The 15794-nt window shown below is 44.8% G+C and overlaps 1 protein-coding gene across 1 annotated transcript in view; it reads right to left on the bottom strand.

The window, feature by feature from the left end:
* Positions 1 to 15794, bottom strand: part of aco2 (aconitase 2, mitochondrial) — a 78345-nt gene that overhangs the window by 10440 nt on the left and 52111 nt on the right. Inside the window, exons 11-14 of the mRNA XM_070861654.1 lie at positions 12627 to 12700; positions 9366 to 9477; positions 3984 to 4106; positions 1076 to 1231 (exon numbers count right to left, since the gene is read on the bottom strand). Of these exons, the coding sequence (XP_070717755.1) occupies positions 1076 to 1231; positions 3984 to 4106; positions 9366 to 9477; positions 12627 to 12700 (465 nt within the window). The remainder of the gene's footprint in view (positions 1 to 1075; positions 1232 to 3983; positions 4107 to 9365; positions 9478 to 12626; positions 12701 to 15794) is intronic.

The following is a 15794-nucleotide window of genomic DNA, read 5'->3' as shown; positions in this document are numbered from 1 at the left end:
CACACCCCCACCACCCTCGGTGAAAAAGATTTCTCCTCAACTCCCCACTAATCCTTCTACCAATTACTTCAAGTAGATGCCCCCTGGTTATTGTCCCCTCTACTAAAGGTAAATAGGTCCTTTCTATGCACCATCTAGGCCTCTCATAATTGGTACTATCTTTATGAAACTTTACGCCAATTAACATCAACTCACAGGCAGTAAGTGCGCTGTGGACTCATGTCCATCAAGAATTGTGTCAATTCTGTCCAAAACTTCACTGAGGAAGTTTACAACTAGAGAAAGAGAGAGAGAAGGCTTCCATTTTGTTAAGCTGATGTGGTCCCAAAGGCAACGCAAAATGGCTCAAATATATTCAAATTACAGAATGATCTCGGAATGAAAAAAACCTGCATGATCAGCAAGCTGAAATAAATAATGTACACTCATGCATACAAGCAAGCCTTCTATCCTGAAGATGCCAACTTGCTGCTATATGGTTGCATGGGTGGCAGCAACCCACTGGCACTCTGCCTCAACGACCACTTACCCCCAATGTGCCTGGCACGTTCCAGGTCCCTCCAGTTCTCTGGCACATCCGGAGCCAGAAATGTGCTGAGGGACACGCAAACCAGATTACATACAATGACGGCTCTGCTTGAACACTGGACATCTGGTCCGCCTGTTGGGCCCTGGTGCCCAGTGTTCGAAGGCTGGCGGAGGAGGCCGCAGATGATTTTGCTTTCCCCTCGGAGAGGGGCCTGTGCAATCGCTCTCAATGCGAGACCTGCCGCAATTCATTTTGGCCCGCCTCCAGATCTGGGGGCTGGAGGGTCGGCTGTGATTCAGAGGGCATCTCCGCGGCCCTGCTCGGGATGCAGCCCATATTGGGAAAGCACAAGCTTGAATGTCTGCAGCACTGCGCTGGTTGAGGCCAACTAACTCAGCACAACTCAATACAAGCCACCCAGGTGTCAGGCCTGCCAATTACATATTAGGTATCCAAAGCACATTGCCATCAGACCCATTCGCCTAAATTTGATGCAGGGACAGACCCAAGCGAGTTTTCCCAAAGCACAAACAATCTACAACCGACCTTGATCAGGACTTGCATGTCCTCCAAGTCTTTCTTGTTCCACACGTCAAATGGCGTCAACAGCTGCAGCCGATTGCTCTTTGGGTTCACGTTCAAATTAATGCCCTTAGTGTCTTTCGGTGGGTATTGGTACGTGTCCTGACCAGGATCAAAGCCCTTCAAGATGGAAATAAAGAATTCACAGCAACCTTGCAGTCTATTCCACAGCAATAATAATTTCTTCTCCCCAACCCCTCCACCAATTTTTCCCCTCATCCCCTAAAGGATCTTGTTGGGTATGGTTCCACAGGAACCAGACAGATACAGGTAGCTACTGCGCTCAAGAAGCCGTACTTCTATGGTTAAGCTTAGATAGTGAATGTCAACCAGAGGGGCATCACTGGTGCGGCCGATCCTTTCCTTGGCCAAGATCCATATTTGCATTGCCCAGCAAAGGTCACTGGACAGCAATCAGAAGCGAGAATCCATTCGCTAGCCCAGGATCATTGAGGCAATTTTACTACTTCTACCACCTCCCCGAGAGGGGCCAGGTAACCCAGAAAAGATCAAACATCCTAAGCTTATTGCTCAGTTTTAAATGAGAAGCGTAATCACCAACTGAGTAACCAGTGACCGTTGCTGTAGCAATCTCCAAAACGGATATAAAGCCTTAATTTATCATAAGTAAGTATGCAGATTTAATCTGATCAGAAAGAAAGACTTAAAACAGAAAATAGGTGCAGGAGTAGGCCATTTGGCCCTTCGAGCCTGCACCACCATTCAATAACATCATGGCTGATCATTCCCTCAGTACCCCTTTCCTGATTTCTTTCCATATCCCTTGATCCCTTTAGCCGTAAGGGTCATATCTAACTCCCTCTTAAATATATCCAAACATATATCAACAACTAGGTTAGCGTTTATATAGCGCCTTACATGACCACCAGATGCCTCAAAGCACTTTACAGCCAATGAAGTACTTTGAAGTGTAGTCACTGTTGTAATGTGGGAAAAACGGCAGCCAATTTGCACAAAAGCAAGCTCCCACAAACAGCAATGTGATAATGACCAGATCATGTTTTTTTTTGTTTTGTTGATTGAGGGATAAATATTGGCCAGGACACCGGGGATAATTCCCCTGCTCTTTTTCATAATAGTGTCCTGGGATCTTTTACATCCCCCTGAAAGAGCAGACAGGGCCTCGGTTTAACGTCTCATCTGAAAGACAGCTCCTCCGACAGTGCAACACTCCCTTAGCACTGCACTGGTGTGTCAGCCTGGATTTATGTGCTCAAGTCTTTGGAGTGGGACTGGAACCCACAACCTTCTGACTCAGATGCAAGAGTGCTGCCCACTGAGCCACAGCTGACACGAAGTTCTTTATTTCACTCTTATCATTGCAGATATTAAACGGTTTGTCTGAGTCTTGTGCAATTGTTTGCATCCGAAAATAATATTCACTGGAAGTTCCACAGCGCCAAACCTCAGGGCACAGCTTTTGTTTTTGTGTTTCATTTCCTTGGTGAATAAAACGGCACATTTCTTTTGCTGCTGTCATTGTACATGTTTTCATTTCCATGTGTCTGTAACATAGGTGAAATATCAAACATTGAGGACCCTCAGTTATTCACTGGTTTCCATTATCCATCCGGGGCCCTTCAGTTGTACCGGATAATGGAGATCCTGCTATCGTGGTGGGTGACTGGCTGAAAGGTTTACAGTGAAATATCGGAGTGTGATTACAAGACACACAGAATTGCACACCTCCGAGAAATCACAAACTGACCATTCAATGAGCGAGACTTCACAACCTCCCTATTGTACTGTCAGCTGTGGTTCAGTGGGTAACACTCAGAAGGTAACACTCAGAAGATCATTAAACGGAGGCCCCGTCCGCCCTCAGGTGGATGTAAAAGATCCCCCGACACTATTTCAAAGAAGAGCAGGGTTGATATCTCCGGAGTCCTGGCTAATATTTATCTCTCAATCAACATAACAAAAAAAAAAACAGATTATCTGGTCATTATCACATTGCTGTTTATGGGAGCTTGCTGTGCGCAAATTGGCTGCCACGTTTCCTACATTACAACAATGTTTACACTTCAAAAGTACTTAATTGGCTGTAAACCGCTTTGGGATGTCCTGAGATTGTGAAATGCAAGTCTTTCTTTAAAAAAATATATACGCACTGTCTCATCACAAAGTGCATCATGTAAATTAATTACTTTGAAGTGTTGATTTTTGTTGTTTAGGCAAATGAGTCAGCCAAGACCTGAGGAACCGTCGCTCTAATTTTAGCTCCTTCTCTTGGGATTAACCTTGTCTCTATGAAACAACTGATTTGGGTGGGTTGGGCAGAGAATAATAGTGTAAAAATGATGGGGAAAAACCTCATCTCAGCACTCGAGCCTTTCGCCCTCCCACCACGTTAGATGCTGAGAGATTGCTTCCCCTGGCTAGAGGGTCTAGAACCAGGGGGCATAGTCTCAGGATAAGGGGTCGGCCATTTAAGACAGAGATGAGGAAGAACTTCTTCACTCAGCAGGTGGTGAATCTGTGGAATTCTCTACCCCAGAGGGATGTGGAGGCTGGGATATTGAGTATATTTAAGAAAGAGATCGATAGATTTTTGGACACTATGGAAATCAAGGGATTATAGGAGTAGGATGGGAAAGTGGAGTTAAAGTAGAAGAACAGCCATGATCTTATTGAATGGCAGAGCAGACACGAGGCGCTCCATGGCCTACTCCTGCTCCTAATTCTTATGTCCTTATTTCAGTTAAGGTTTCATAAAATGGGGGAAGATTGCATTACCACACGTGAGCACGTAAACAGGATCTGCTGCAGTGTAAAAGATATGCTTTTGATGAACAAATTCACCACTTTGCTTGCTAGATTGTCTGTCAGAGAGTGTCACATTGCCACATACCTTGCTTGGCAGCTCCTCAGCATTCGGTGGGGTCAGTTTGAACTTCTTCCCATCAGCTCCAGTCAGTGAGTCGCGCTCGGGGTCAAATTTCAGAGTGCCAGCGATGGCAAAGGCGGTGACAATCTGAGGACACAATCATAATCATTATCAACCTGATGGCAGCACTGTCCCGACAGCATTCCACTGGCCTTTAATGTTAAATGGGGGGAGAGGGGTCACAAGATTAATACATCATAACAACAACAGTAATTTACAGCAAATGCTGGAAACACAACATCTGTGGGGATAGGAAGGTAGTTAATCATCATCATCATAGGCAGTCCCTCGGAATCACAGAAGACTTGTTTCCACTCTTTAAAAAAAAAAGAGTCCTTAGGTGACTGAACAGTCCAATACGAGAGCCACAGTCTCCGTCACAGGTGGGACAGATAGCCATTGAAGGGAAGGGTGGGTGGGACTGGTTTGCCGCACGCTCTTTCCGCTGCCTGCGCTTGATTTCTGCATGCTCTCGGCAATAAGACACGAGGTGCTCAGCGCCCCCCCCCCCCCGCCCCCGGATGCACTTCCTCCACTTAGGGCGGTCTTTGGCCAGGGACTCCAGGTGTCGGTGGGGATGTTGCACTTTATCAGGGAGGCTTTGACGGTAGTGTTAAAACATTAAAGCTAGTGCCAGCAATGGTGACCATGAAACTACCGGTTTGGCATAAAAACCCATCTGGTTCACCAATATCCTTTAGGGAAGGAAATCTGCCGTCCTTACCCAGTCTTGCCTATATGTGACCCCAGACCCACAGCAATGTGTTTGACTCTTAACTGCCCTCTGAAATGGCCCAGCAAGCCACTCAGTTGCACCAAACCACTACAAAGTATAATAGCACTGTGGGAGTACCTGCACCACATGGATTGCAGCCATTCAAGAAGGCAGCTCACCACCACCACCTTCGAGGGCAATTAGGGATGGGCAATAGGTGCTGGCCTTGACAGAGACACCCACATCCCGTGAAAGAACTAAAAAAAAATTCAGCTCGACGACCTTGTGTCAGAAGTCTGGTTGCTGGACCATTTGCATTGCTCATTAGCAACACCCAGTGCCAATAACTGAGAACTGCAAGTCAAACCTTCCACCCCTGTCCTGTGGGAGACCTCACAACTGAATCCCATCCTATCCTCACCCTTCATCCAGCAGCTGTTGTAGATAAAAGCCAAGACAGGAATTTCTTGCCAATACCATCTTCTCATCACTACTAGGTGGTCCACAACAGTGACTTGGTCTGACTCACCCTTGTCTGTCCACCCACCCCCACTGCAGGATGCAGCTTGCCTATAGAGCAGGTTTGAAACTAGGATGCAGAAACCAACATTGTACCACTTATTGGAAAATTTAGAAACATAGAAAATAGGTGCAGGAGCAGGCCAGTCGGCCCTTCGAGCCTGCACCGCCATTCAATATGATCACAGCTGATCATTCAACTTCAGTATCCCATTCCTGCTTTCTCTCCACACCCCCCCCGATCCCTTTAGCCGTAAGGGCCACATCCAACTCCCTTTTGAATATATCTAAATGAACTGGCCCCAACAACTTTATGTGGTAGAGAATTCCACAGGTTCACAATTCTCCGAGTGAAGAAGTTTCTCCTCATCTCAGTCCTAAATGGCTTACCCCTTTATCCTTATTGGTTCTGGACTTCCCCAACATCGGGAACATTCTTCCTGCATCTAACCTGTCCAGTCCCGTCAGAATTTTATATGTTTCCATGAGATCCCCTCTCATTCTTCTAAATTCCATTGAATACAAGCCTAGTCGATCCAGACACATTTTTTCATTCGTCAGTCCTGCCATCCTGGGGGGTTACATCACAACCCCAGAAAGAGCAAGGGGGAATATTGAGGGAGATGTGCTTTCCTCATGGTAAAGCTTACGCTCCTTTAAATCCTAACAGCAACCCATGCTCACACCCCCCACCGTGTAGTTAGTAGTTACCCATGCCCCCCACCCCCCCACCCCGAGAGTGCTCTAACAAGCAGCTCTTGTGTCCTGCCCGTTCTGTGGAGATTGAATTATTGAATAACTGATTAAATCACTGCGGCATAAACAACCGTATCTCGTTCTTAAAAACTGCAGAGCAAGCACAAGGTCCAATGTAGGATCTGTTCCTCTCCTCCCCCCATCAACTGTAAAACCCTAACCCTAACCCAAACCCACAGACATGATTGGACTGTGAAGAGGTGGGCAATGCAGTAAGGGGTTAATTCAAACATTGCAACAAAACTATGGCTCATTAAGAGACTGGAAGTAACATTATCATGAGACAACAGGGTTAAAGAATTGTTATTGCCTAATGCAGGGATCGGTGCTGGGGCCTCAACTATTTACAATCTATATTAATGATTTGGATGAAGGGACCGAGTGTAATGTAGCCAAGTTTGCTGATGATACAAAGATGGGTGGGAAAGCAAATTGTGAGGAGAACACAAAAAATCTGCAAAGGGATATAGACAGGTTAAGATAGTGGGCAAAAATTTGGCAGATGGAGTATAATGTGGGAAAATATGAGGTTATCCACTTTGGCAGAAATAAGAGAAAAGCAAATTATAATTTAAATGGAGAAAAATTTCAAAATGCTGCAGTACAGAGGGACCTGGGGGTCCTTGTTTATGAAACACAAAAAGTTAGCATGCAGGTACAGCAAGTAATCAGGAAGGCAAATGGAATGTTGGCCTTTATTGCAAGGAGGATGGAGTATAAAAGCAGGGAAATCCTGCTCCAACTGTACAGGGTATTGGTGAGGCCACACCTAGAATATTGCATGCAGTTTTGGTCTCCGTATTTAAGGAAGGATATACTTACATTGGAGACTGTTCAGAGAAGTTTAAAGCAGGTTGATTTCGGATATGAGGGGGTTGACTTATGAAGATAGGTTGAATAGGTTGGGCCTATACTTATTGGAGTTCAGAAGAATGAGATGATCTTATCGCACCATACAAGATAATGAAGGGGCTCGACAAGGTGGATGCAGAGAGGATATTTCCACTCATAGGGGAAACTAAAACTAAGGGACATAGTCACAGAATAAGAGGCCGCCCATTTAAAACTGAGATGAGGAGGAATTTCTTCTCTGAGGGTTGTAAATCTGTGGAATTCTCTGCTCCAGAGAGCTGTGGAGGCTGGGTCATTGAATATATTTAAGGCATGGATAGACAGATTTTTGAGCAATAAAGGGAATAAAGGGTTATGGGGAGCAGGCAGGGAAGTGGAGCTGAGTCCATGATCAGATAGTTATGATCTTATTAAATGGCGGAGCAAGCTCGAAGGGTCAAATGGCCTACTCCTGGCTCCTATTTTTTTTAAATTTTTTTAAAGTTCTTAATTAAAAGACTGGAAAAGAGACATCATATACAATGATACAGGACAACTGCCATTGATTTAATACAATTAAGGTATTGATCATGCCATCAGCATAGACAATGGATGACGGCCATTACCATCATGAATGGTTCCTGCCAAGAAGAAAGAGCAACATTTGTTAACTTTGGCGCCAGGTATCTTTTACCATGGAAGGGTTGCATTGTATTAAACAGCATGAGGACTGATCATGTCCACTTGGTCCAGTCTAGACCAGGGCGTGGAATAAGCTGATAATTAAAAGGTGTTAACCATCAGACAATTCAACAGGAAATATGTTTGAGATATTGTGATATGAATCTTTATTTAAAAAAAAGACTACACCTTCGGAGCGTGTGACTGCAGTTGGGAAGAAGGACAGAGGTTGGTCACCTAGTCCAAGCCTACAATCGACACCAGAACAACCAGCTGTGTGGGCAATTGTGAGTTTCAGCCCAAGGGGGATTTATCAGAATAATTTTGTAAGTAGCAGTCAAATCGCGGAAGAGTTTAAACTGTGGTATTTCATGTCAGTGGCAGATAACCATGTGTAGGGGGTTTTGTATTGTGGATTGTGTGTTATTCTGGTCAAATCACAGAGGGATTTGTATTGGGGGGGGGGGGGAGAATTGTTTGAGTTCAATAAACAAACAAATCTAAGGTGGAGCCAAAATCCTGTGCTGTGTGTATTTTGTTCTTATAAATCATGAAGTCCTTCTTGTACAATGACGACTAGAAATCCATTTATGAACTGTATTTAAGCTGGTTTTGTTTGTGTCCGTCCTATCTTCTCTCAAACCTCGGTGCACCTGCCTCCTTCAGTTAAGAGGGCAAGCAAGGTGGTCAAGATGAGCTGTCTTAATCAGTAGCCTCGCCACAGCACATCAGCTGGATACTGGGCACATTTTATCCCAAAAGCTGGCTACCATCGTGTCGGTTTTGCACTGACACGATACTTGTGCAGCTGTAACAAAACAGATTAAAAAAAAAAATCTGTAGTAAATTTTTGATTTCGTTTCTTCATCGCTGGAAACAAGGGGTTAAAACCCATGGCCACACCGGGTATTTCTCAGGGACCAGACAGGCTGGCAGCAGTCAGCTTCACAAGATTGCAATCATATGGAAACAGGCCACTAGTTAGGCCACAGCTAGAGTACTGCGTGCAGTTCTGGTCACATTACAGGAAGAATGTCATTGCACTAGAGAGGGTACGGAGGAGATTTACGAGGATGTTGCCAGGACTGGAGAATTTTAGCTATGAGGAAAGATTGGATAGGCTGGGTTTGTTTTCTTTGGAACAGAGGAGGCTGAGGGGAGACCTTATTGTGGTGTATAAAATTAGGAAGGGCCTAGATACAGTGGATGGGAAGGATTTATTTCCCTTATCAGAGGGGTCAACAACCAGGGGGCTTGGATTTAAAGTAACTGGTAGAGGATAAGAGGGGAGTTGAGGTGAATTATTTTCACCCAGAGGGTAGTGAGGGTCTGGAACTCACTGCCTGAAAGGGTGCTAGAGGCAGAAACCCTCACATTTGAAAAGTATTTGGGCATGCCCTTGAAGTGCCGTAACCTACAGAGCTATGGATCAAGAGCTGGAAAGTGGGATTAGGCTGGATAGCTCTTTTTCGGCTGCCAGACACAATGGGCTGAATGGCCTCCTTCTGTGCCGTTAATGTTTGGTGATTCCCTAAACCCCTAGCTGGGGTATAGTTTCGTGGGTAGTAATTTCCTTTCATCCAAGTGGCCATTATTACATAGCATCTACAGCACAGCAACAAGCCATTTGGCCCAAGCTGTTTCTAACTCAATACAACCCTTCTCCCACTCTAATTAGAGTTTCCATACCTGCCCCATAATCTCTATTCTCTCCTCCCTCATGCAAGTCTCCCCGTTAAATGTATCAATGCTGTTATTTTCGAGTCGGTCTTAATGAAGCGTCATCGGATTTCTTTGAAAATTAAAACTAAAAACAAAACACAGAGGCGTCCTGTAGATTTTACCTCGGGCGATGTTACGAAGGCATGCGTGGCAGGGTTGGCATCATTGCGCCCAGTGAAGTTTCTGTTGTAGGAGGTCACAATGGTGTTCTTCTCGCCTTTCTTAACGTCCCGTCTGGAGGAGAAATTTTTTTTTTAAAAAGATAAAAGGTAAGTTGGACCCAGGAATAGGCAAAATGACAGTTTGAAAACTTTCTTCAAAGGGGATTTTATTCAAACATTCACAACAGACCAATCAAGTCATTTCATTGAAGTAGTAACAATTCAAACGGAGTAGCCAGGCAGATGGCAATTCTGTTGGTCAACAACCAAATAAGGGGATCCAATAGCCTCAGCTGAGCTGTCCACTCAATTCATCCCTTTAAGGACAAGTGCCTCACCTCAGCTCCTCGAAGTGGTGTGCACTGCTGCTTTAAAGCACAGTAGCCCACTGCATCGGTGGGGCACTTACGGGCAAACTTTCATTAGTAGGACATTAACTTACATGAGTATTAAAATAGCATTGACAGCATTAAAATTAATAGCATTTTACCATCTTCTGGCTGGTGTTGCCTATCTCATCATCACAGCTTAAATGGGACACCTCCCAAGTTCATCGGGCATCTGATTATATCTAGGTGAGCTTTGCTTTGTACATTTTTCTCCCCTTCTCTCCTGACGCCGCCAACTCTTGCTGAGGCACAAAGGTCGGCGACTCTTCGAAGAAATCTTGAGCAACGGTTCGTTATGAGGGAGTCTGGACAGTGAGCGTTGGCAGGTTATTCGACTGTGAAGGCGGCCATCTTAGCAAAGCCCTGCCCAATGTCAACATACACATGTTCAAGCTAACTGGACAGGGATCAGTATTGAAACGCCGAGGAGATTTCAACCCCCTTCCCCTCGCAATTCCAGAGGATGCTTGGTGCTTTAGTGCCCACTGCTGTCAAGAACAAGGATTGAACATGGGATTTTTATGATGTAGGATGTCAACCGAGTCCATCAATATTACTCATTTTAAAAAATTACCGTTGGTATCATTGGATACAAGAATTAGGAGCAGGAGTAGGCCATTTGGCCCCTCGAGCCTGCTCCACCATTAAATAAGATCATGGCTGATCTTCAACCTCAACTCCACTTTCCTGCACTATCCCCATATCCCTTGATTCCCCTAAATTCCAAAAATCTATCGATCTCTGTCTTGAATATACTCGAGACTGAGCCTCCACAGCCCTCTGGGGTAGAGAATTCCAAATATTCACCACCCTTTGAGTGAAGAAGTGAAGAAATATCTCAAATCAGTTCTAAATGGCCAATTCTACTCACTCCCAAGTTCTAGACTCCCCAGCCAGGGGAAACATCCTCCCTGCATCAACCCTGTAAAGCCCCATAAGAATTTTATACATTTCACTGAGATCAGCTCACATTCTTCTAAACTCTGGAGGGAATAAAGGCCGAGTTGACTCAATCAATACATTTGAAAATAGAATGGTAGTCAGATCAGTGCAAAGGAGCCACACTGCTGGACATGACATCACTCAGGTACCTCACAGACCAATGGCTTTGGAAGCTGGAGGCTGGGTTTCTTTGGTCTGGTTGTGTAAATCCCAATTTCTACCCATCTTACACTTATTCTAACACAATGTTTACCAGCCAGTACCATAGGTGGGAAGATAAGCTAGTTTCTGAAGAAACTAATGGGACTGAAAGCTGATAAATCGCCTAGACCTGATGGCCTACTTCCTAGGGTTTTGAAAGAGGTGGCCATAGAGATAGTGGATGCATTGGTTGTCATCTTCCCAAATTCCATAGGTTCTAGAACGGTACCCGCGGATTGGAACATAGCAGATGTAACCCCGCTATTTAAGAAAGGAAAGAGAGAAAACAGAGAACAACAAACCAGTTAGCCTGACATCAGTCGTAGGGAAAATGTTAGACTCTATTAAGGATGTGGCAACAGGGCATTTAGAAAATAATAATAGGATTGGGCAGAGTCAACACTGATTTATGAAAAGGGAAATCATGTTTGACAAATGTATTATTATGAGGTTGTAACGAGCAGAATAGATAAGGGAGAACCAGTGGATGTGATGTATTTGGATTTTAAGAAGGCATTCGATAAGGTGCCACGCAAGGGGTTATTAAACAAAATTAAGGCTCATGGGATTGGGGGTAATATACTAGCACTGATTGAGGATTGGTTAATGGACAGAAAACAGAGAGTATGCATAAACAGGTCATTTTCGGGTTGGCAGACTAACTAGTGGGGTACCGCAAGGATCGGTGTTTGGGCCCCAGCTATTCACAATCTATATCAATGATTTGGATGAGTGGACCAAATATAATATATCCAAGTCTGCTGATGATACAAAGCTAGGTGGTAATGTAATTTGTGAGGAGGATGCAAAGAGACTTCAAGAGGATAGAGACAGGCTACGTGAGTGGGCAAGAACATGGCAAAAAGAATATAATGTGGAGAAATGTGAAATCATCCACTTTGGTAGAGAAATGTGAAATCATTCACTTTGGTAGGAAAATTATAAAAGCAGAGAATTTTTATGGCGAACGATTGGGAAATGTTGGTGTTCAGAGGGTCCTGGGTGTCCTTGTACACCAATCACTTAAAGTTAACATGCAGGTACAGCAAGCAATTAAGAAAGCAAATGGTATGTTGGCCTTTATTACAAGAGAATTTGAGTATAAGAGTAAAGACGTCTTACTGCAATTATATAGGGCCCTGGTGAAACCACAATTGAAGTACGGTGTAGTATTGGTCTCCTTACCCAAGGAAGGATATACTTGCCATAGCGGGAGTGCAACGAAGGTTCACCAGACTGATTCCTGGGATGAGGGATTGCCCTATGATGAGAGATTGAGTAGATTCTGCCTATATTCTCTAGAGTTTAGAAGAATGAGAGGTGATCTCATTGAAATATACAAAATTCTTATAGGGATTGACAGAGTAGATGCAGGGAGGATGTTTGCTCTGGCTGGAGAATCTCGAACCAGGGAGTCACAGTCTCAGAATAAAAGAGGTTGGCCAGTTAGGACTGAGATGAGGAGAAATGTAATCACTTTGGAATTCCCTACCCGTGGTTAAGTATATTCAAGACAGAGATCGATATATTTTTGGATATTAAGGGCATCAAAGGATATGGGGATAGGACAAGAAAGTGGAATAAGGTAGAAGATCAGCCATGATCTTAATGAATGGCGGAGCAGGCTCGAGGGGCCGAATGGCCTACTGCTTAGTGCAGTGAGTAGAAAATTGAAGTGGAACTCTCCTACCTGTCCCACTGTCCAATGCAGGGCCCACACGCATTAGCGAGAACAATCCCACCGACGTCCCTCAGGATTTTGGCCTGTGAAGACAGAAAGTAGAGTTAAGTCTAGAAGATGGGTTGAATTGGGAGAAAGACCCTTGCCTTCACTTCCAATTAGCCTGTTGCTCCTCCTTAGAGCAAAGCTTCACAATGCAGAAAAGGTCTTTGCCTGAATCAGTGGAGTTCATCTGTTCTTGTGGCTCCACAAATTTCTGGAGCAGAGCTTGGTCTCCAGTCGTCTTGGCGAACCCTTGCCACTGGATCAATACCTAGCTCTGTCAAGCCTGTGTGGTGGCTGGTGTGCAACAGCCAACCCACATTAAAAGGATCCATGCACAGGCATCTTCCACCCTTCAGTTTGTAGTTCGGGACCTAGAATGTCAGGTCCCTCATTGAAACACCTGTGAACTCATCCCTTTTTGGTGTGGATGCAAGTCATCCTCGATAGGAGGGACTGCCTAATACTATACTAGTACAGATTTCTGGGCTTCAACCCACAACCCGACTGACTGAGGAACGTCGAATGAGCAGGGAGTTGCCGCTGATCCCATTCTTTTCTTTATATTTCCAATAAAGAGGCCGGGGTGGGAGATTGGGCCCCCGGGAATTGGGTGGGGGGACGGGGCGGTGGATTGGTGTCCAGGGAGAGCAGTCCACATTCTTTAAATGTGCTATCTCTCTCAGTCCAATGACTTTGGTGGCTAGGTTTTTTTTTTAGGTCTGGTTGCGTAAATCTCAACTTGGACTCCTGCTCTTCCCAGCTCCATATTCAGATAAGTATGGGGGGAGGGGGACCTGCCTGCCGGTTAGTGCCACGATGTGCTCAGTGAGGGCAGGACCTGACGAGTGAAGCGCTGGGACTTTGGGCAATGGGAAACGAGCCCTGCAGGACCCCAATTTGAATAAATTTCCCCGTTAAATGTCCCCAGTGACCACTCCCGACGCGAGCGAAACTGCCATGTTCAAAATGGTTAGCGACGCACTCCCAGATGAAAATGCACTCGCCATATTGGAGGCTTAGGAAGCTGTTTAGCACCTGAAAAACAGGCCCTGCATGGTGGAATTTCCAGGTCTTGGTCTCCGCTAGTGACATTAAAGGAGTAAAATAGGGACCACAGTTCTGTCACACACAGTTTATCCCTAATCATCCATTACATATAAATATTTACCGATAGCATTTTAAAACCTTTATTAAAAATACAAGTGCTAAAGAATTAGGATAAAAAAAAATTTTTGTATTCAACTTCTTTATTTTCTTTCCAAATTTGTACTTCCCTCCGCCCCTGAAGACACAGACTCAGGCTGGGTCTTCCGTTACCTTCCCTCACAAGCCCATTATTCATGCAAGAGCCAGGATAGTGAGCATCAGCAAACAGCTGGATGTAGAACGCAGCACTCCCAGGCTGTTCTCAGCTGACATCGGCACTGCTGCAGTTTCCAGCACGAGTTACTCAGTGATGATCAGGAGCGGGAACCCTGACCAATTGCTCAATCTCCCCCTTTCCAGAACCGAGAGGTTATACTCATCAGGAAACAGGCTAGAAAAGAGATGATCGAGGGGTGATCTAATAGAGGTCTTTAAGATCATGAAAGGGTTTGATAGGGTGGACGTAGAGAAGATATTTTCACTTGTGGGGAGCCATGGAGTCATAAATACATGATAGTCAGTAATAAATCTAATGAGCAGTTCAGGAGAAACTTCTTTACCCAGAGGAGTGGTGAAAATGTGGAACTTGCTACCACAGGGAGTAAATGAGGCAAATAGCATAGATGATTTAAGGGGAAGCTAGATAAACACAAGGGAGAAAGAAATAGAAGGATATACTGATAGGATTAGATGAAGAGGGGTGGGAGGAGGCTCGTGTGGAGCATAAGCACCGGCATGGACCTGCTGGGTCAAATGGCCTGTTGGTGCTGTACATTCCATGTAATTCTCACCCAGAGATGCTGAGATCAACTGTACTAGCCCTAGCTACCGATGAGCTCTCAGAACAGCAATGGACATGACATTTGCAATGCCACAATGGTTGGATGTGGATGTGCTTTTCAAACTTGTGGGTAGAGGGAAAGCTATAAATATTGACACGTACTCAGACCACCTGCCCCTCCCCCACCCTGTGCTACCTTTCAAAAGACAGCTTCAACTACTCAAAAGGAATGCTTTGCTATCACTGCAGGGAGTTTATTCGTCTACAAAGCAGAAATTATGTAGTAGTAAGTCAACACAGAAAAATATCCGACGGATAGAAATCGGATGGCTCCATGGGTCCCATCACAACCAACTTCTCCCCCAGCGACCAGAGACTCTAGCCCGAGAACCAATGATTTACTATGTAAATTGCCAACTTACATCATCTGGAGTGAACACCCACCATCCTCGAGATATCCAAGGGCACACTATAAAAACCCGAAGGGCTGTTGGCTCTCCGAGTACCCGGCTATGGAAAGGGAGTTGAAGAATCCCGAATCTACTCAATTCACCAAAATTACTCCCACTTTCTTTCAATCCATTGAATTTGAACAAATAACCTCACGAACACAGCTGAGACTTGATGTGCGACTACAATGGAGATCAATAGATTTTTGGACACTCAGGGATCAAGGGATTATGGAGATCGAGCGGGAAAGTGGAGTTGAGGTTGAAGATCACATACAGAAAAATATCCGACGGATAGAAATTGGATGGCTCCATGGATTCCCACCACAACCAACTTCTCCGCCAGGGTCCAGAGACTTTAGTCCGAGAACCAATGATTTACTATGTAAATTGATCTTATTGAATGCCAGAGCAAGCTTAAGGGGCCAAATGGCCAACTCCTGCTCCTAATTCTTATGGACAAGTCACAAAAGCAAAAGACAAGCCCACTAAGATCCAAGGCATTGATCTCACCAGCATAAATTGCAATACTGACAACCACAGAGTACATCAGTGCACAAGATGCCAAGCCAGATTCAAGGTTCACCTAAAGACCTACAATACAAGTGCAAAATTGAAATCTTATACAGGTTGAACTTCCCTTATCCGGAGCCCTCTGAACCTGGCCTGTTCTGGATAAGGGATTTTTCTGGACATGGGGTGGTCACGTTAAATTGAATGGTACAGGTACTGAGCAAGGGGATATCAGAGCTGGCT

Source organism: Pristiophorus japonicus, chromosome 19 (genome assembly GCF_044704955.1).
Source record: "Pristiophorus japonicus isolate sPriJap1 chromosome 19, sPriJap1.hap1, whole genome shotgun sequence".
In the NCBI taxonomy this organism is placed as follows: domain Eukaryota; kingdom Metazoa; phylum Chordata; class Chondrichthyes; family Pristiophoridae; genus Pristiophorus; species Pristiophorus japonicus.
Note: the sequence above shows the minus strand (reverse complement) of the source record. Positions and strands in the feature narration are given on the sequence as shown.